Source organism: Sinocyclocheilus grahami, unplaced genomic scaffold, assembly GCF_001515645.1.
Source record: "Sinocyclocheilus grahami isolate Dianchi unplaced genomic scaffold, SAMN03320097.WGS_v1.1 scaffold331.1, whole genome shotgun sequence".
NCBI classification, from domain to species: Eukaryota; Metazoa; Chordata; class Actinopteri; order Cypriniformes; family Cyprinidae; genus Sinocyclocheilus; species Sinocyclocheilus grahami.
In genome coordinates this window covers 410,511-414,873 of record NW_015505510.1, presented here as the reverse complement: position 1 = coordinate 414,873, position 4,363 = coordinate 410,511, and the positions used below count along the sequence as shown (strand labels likewise).

At 34.5% G+C, this 4,363-nt stretch overlaps 1 protein-coding gene across 1 annotated transcript in view; it reads left to right on the top strand.

Annotated features, from left to right (window-relative positions):
* otomp (otolith matrix protein) overlaps positions 1-2,727 on the top strand; it is a 7,744-nt gene extending 5,017 nt beyond the window's left edge. Inside the window, exons 8-9 of the mRNA XM_016295149.1 lie at positions 842-1,013; positions 2,102-2,727. Of these exons, the coding sequence (XP_016150635.1) occupies positions 842-1,013; positions 2,102-2,112 (183 nt within the window). The 3' untranslated portion in view covers positions 2,113-2,727. The remainder of the gene's footprint in view (positions 1-841; positions 1,014-2,101) is intronic.
* The last annotated feature ends 1,636 nt before the right edge of the window (positions 2,728-4,363 follow it).

Here is a 4,363-nt window from a genome sequence, read left to right as displayed (position 1 = left end):
CAATAGGTGTCGTATTCCTATAGGTAGATGTGATCAGCTGAGAATCAGCTGATGCAAGCTTGACTCACGTGACCTGCCAGAACTGACGCTAAAGCTTAATTTCTGTGTGATTTATAAGCATTTTGAAAAGTGTGGACATGGGATAATGTCCTGAAAAGTCACCTTCTCCTTGTAATACCTATGTCATACCTTTGTCATTATACAAATGTATGTCCTCATTTGTCACAAAAACGCGTACACACACATACACACACACACACACACACACACAATATCAGGTTTGATCACATTTTTATTACATTATCTGTGAAATAATATAAAAACAGTAAAAAGAAAAAGCTGAAATCCATTTTGTTCAATACTGAGCATGAAATTCTCATTGGAAGTGTTGTTCCTGCACATTAGCGGTCAACGGTATGATTAAACAAACCCTGCCAAAACCTATATTAACAGTGGTATCTCTGAAGGTCTCGAGTATTATACAGATTACATCAGGCTGACTTATGCGTTCAATACATCCAGCCTGAGCCCTGTGGTGATCATTGATTTCCACAAGACACCGTCTCACATTACAGTGTGTCATTAGGGGAGGATGACACTACAGTGAGCTCTGTTATGAAAGCAGGACTAGCACACATACACTACTGAGCAAAGCACGGTGCAAGATATGAGCAAAGATTGTCAAGAAGATCCAATATTTACAAATGAAACAAAATATGCATATACATATTTCAAACTAACACCCACCCTCAGCCCTTTTCCTTGTTTGAGTATTCCAGAAATTCAGTTTGATTGCATTTTCTCTTTTTCTTATTTTGTTTTACTCGTTTCCGTCTTCTAGAATGCATTTGCTAATGCCACTGAAGGATTCTCTCTGTTCAGCTCGGTGAATTATGGGCAACCTGATGTGCTGTTCAGCGATTCCACCAAAAAGCTGCTGCGTGTTATGGGGACCTACACTTCCTGGTTGGGTCCCAGTTACACCACCATACTGAAGGCTTTTGAGTGTGAAGGTACAGTGGAGCAGAGCTGTTATGCAGTTATTGTATTATGCAAACATCAATATTGTAAATGTTTATTTAGGGGTTTATATTGTTCATATCAGAATTTTTATAATTTAATGTTTTTGTAAAGTGTCTACTTATAACATTAGTGAATGTGCATCATTAAGGCCATTAAGGGCACAATCCCAAATAATGTACTGTACAATAACCATTTTATTTTGTTACTGCTCCTTTAAGACGAATGTAAATGTCTTACAAAAGGTTTAAATTATCTTTTTTGAGGTTTTGAGTTCTGAAAGCATATTTACAAGGCATCTTATGCACCAGTGCACCGTGATTTTTTCTTATATTATTTTCTATGGATTTATACAAATTAATAACTAAAACTTTCAATTATTCTGCCTGTTTTAAATTATTTTCTTTATTGGAAACAGTATACAAGGAAAGAAACATTACAGATACAGAAACACTACCACTCAAATTCATTTATTTTTGAAAGAAACAAGTACTTTTATTCAGAAAGGATGTATTAAATTGATTGAAAGTGACAGTAAAAACGTTTACATTGTTACAAAATATTTCTAAATGAAATATATGCTGTTTTAGTGTTTTTTGAGCTTTCTATTAGTCAAAGAATCCTGGAAAATGTATCTCGGTTTCCTTAAAAATATTAATGATTTCTAAAGGATCATGTGACACTGAAGACTGAAATGATGACTTCTGAAAATTCAGCTTTGCATCACAGGAATAAATTACATTTTAAAATATATTGAATTGGAAAACAGTTACTTTAAATTATAATAATATTTCACAATATTACTGTTTTTACTGTATTTTTGATAAAATAAATGTAGTCTTGATGAGCATAAGAGACTTCTTTTGAAAAAAATCCAACGACCCCAAACTTTTGAACGGTAGTGTGTCATGTGCAGTTCTTCAAAATGGTGAACAAAGACAGTGCTTGCATGTTACTTTAGTTTATTCTTTTAAAATGTTGTTCATTATGTGATTAAGTTGTCCATATTGCAGAGAATGTGATAAAACCCTCTGCATTGCACGCATGAATTCACATCTTTCCCCTCTCTCTTACACTACAGGTTTGTGTTGATCTGATGAGGAAAGAGGAAACTATAGATCTCCCCTCCATCCTTCTCACACTAACTCTAAAGCACTCTGTGTAAAGTGTGTTATTCTTGTATATGGGCTGAACGCCAGCTCTCGCCTGTTCTTTGTTGTACTGCTATTACTGTTCTGTTCTCACTGTGTTTGTATGGCTTCATATATCACATTTACTTGATATTACACCTCTTTGAGTCTTTGCTAAAGCTAAATTCCTGCCATGTGAAAAATACAAAAATAAACACAAAAAGATCTAAACTTCTATGCAGAAATGGACTGCAGGGGAACACACCACAAATCATGAAGGAATTCTGCCTTAGTAAATCCAAGTACATTCATGACAAACCAACCGAGGGATGCAAAGGTTTTTGAGTACAGAATACACATTCTGCATTCAGGGCCAAAGCATACTTTATGCAAGTACATGAACGCAAATGCTTAAACAATAGTTAAACAGCTAAAAAAAAAAATTGCGTGCTGTAGCAACACATATTTTGTCTTCTACAGCAACTTTTTTCTCTCTCAGATCAACTAATGTTACATACCTGAATAATATTACATTTGTTTTAATGGCACAGACATTGAAAGTTAGCAATCGTCCCTTTGGATACTGAGAATTATTACAGCCACAATGCAAGAAACCACATTTAGAAACACTACAAAAAATAAATTTCTTAGTATTTTTGTCCTTTTTCCATAAAAATATCTAAAGATTCCCAAATCATTTACTTGAGAAGGAAAATTACTTAAGGTATTAAGTCTTGTTTTCTGGAACAATTATCAAAATTAGGTGTGTTTAATCTTAAAACAAGAAAAATATCAGCCAATCAGCCCAAAAAATATCATTGATTTAGGAAAGTTTAAATATTTGTGCTGAAAAACAAGACAAAAATAATATATATATTTTTTTTTGCAGTGTACATATTAATTTGCATCTGAGTTTGCGTACTTGCACATAGTATGTTTCTGACTTAAGTTTGATCAAAGCTTTTAACTTGAAAATGTCATATTCTTTGTGTAACTAGTGGTGTGCAGATATCAAGGAATTAAAAATGAGGAGACTGAAATAAGTTCAAAATATATAAAGATAAACAAAGCAACACACAATAGGACATAAAATGTTTAAAGGCGGACAGACTTATGGTTGGTTGTTACGTAACAGGTGCTTTAAAGGTGCTGTTTTCTGACCCTTCAGGATAACAAATTACCAACTTGAACTTCAGTGTAAATAGTCTTGTCACTCTTAGATTTACAGAACCTTCTCTTATTAATAAAAATCTATGTTGACAAACATTTGCAATCCTCATTTTTACATTTAAGCCAACATCAACACCAATGACTCCAATGAACTTATTCAATAGTCTACATAAATGCTGAGGCGTATACACTAGTGTGTGAATGCTAATGTATTATTAATGACAATATCGTCTCGCATGAATTCATAATGAGCTGTCTATGACATTGCTAATGAACATTAGTAATTGAGATTGCAGGTTAATTGAGGATTTTGTGCCAATGTCCTTGAAAATGTTTGTCGGAATTTTGTACGCTCACATATCTAATTATTGACTATCTCTGTGTTTTCAGTGAATGTCTCATAATATATTTATCTTGAATACAAGTTTAATTATCTTGGCTCTCTCAGGCTCTGCGGCAGTACATTCTGTTGCTTAAGAAGCCTCCGATTAAGCCATCAGTAAAAATGTCCAGGTGGACATTTTCAGTGAACTGTTTGAATTGCCACACTGCATGTCAAACAAAGAAAACATTTATCGGCCAATGAAACTGTAGAGACAGGAAAAGTATTTTTATGTTTCAAGAAGAAAGTTTTAATGGTACCAGATGGTCCTACAGCTCGCACATTGAGTGTGTCTGTTTATGAACACAGGCTTCATTAATCTGAGATGTAGACGACACTCACCAGCAGCAGTGCAAGATGAGCCAGTCATCACCACCGCTGTGACTGCAGCGTACGTCATTAACACAGACACAAGTTAATGAAGTCTGAAGCCTTTTAATCCATTTGTATGCGGCATTCTGCGAGTACACATCCCCTATAAATCACGGCAGACATTTAATACTTGTGTCAAAACTTGCACTGCTTATTGTCAATGACGCAGGGAAGCCTAAAGGGGCGTTTACATGGACAATGATTCTGTTGCAATTGTGAAGTCTTTTGTCTTCGAAGAAAGTTGCTGTAGATTTTGCATTTATGCATTTAGTAGATACTTTTATCCAAA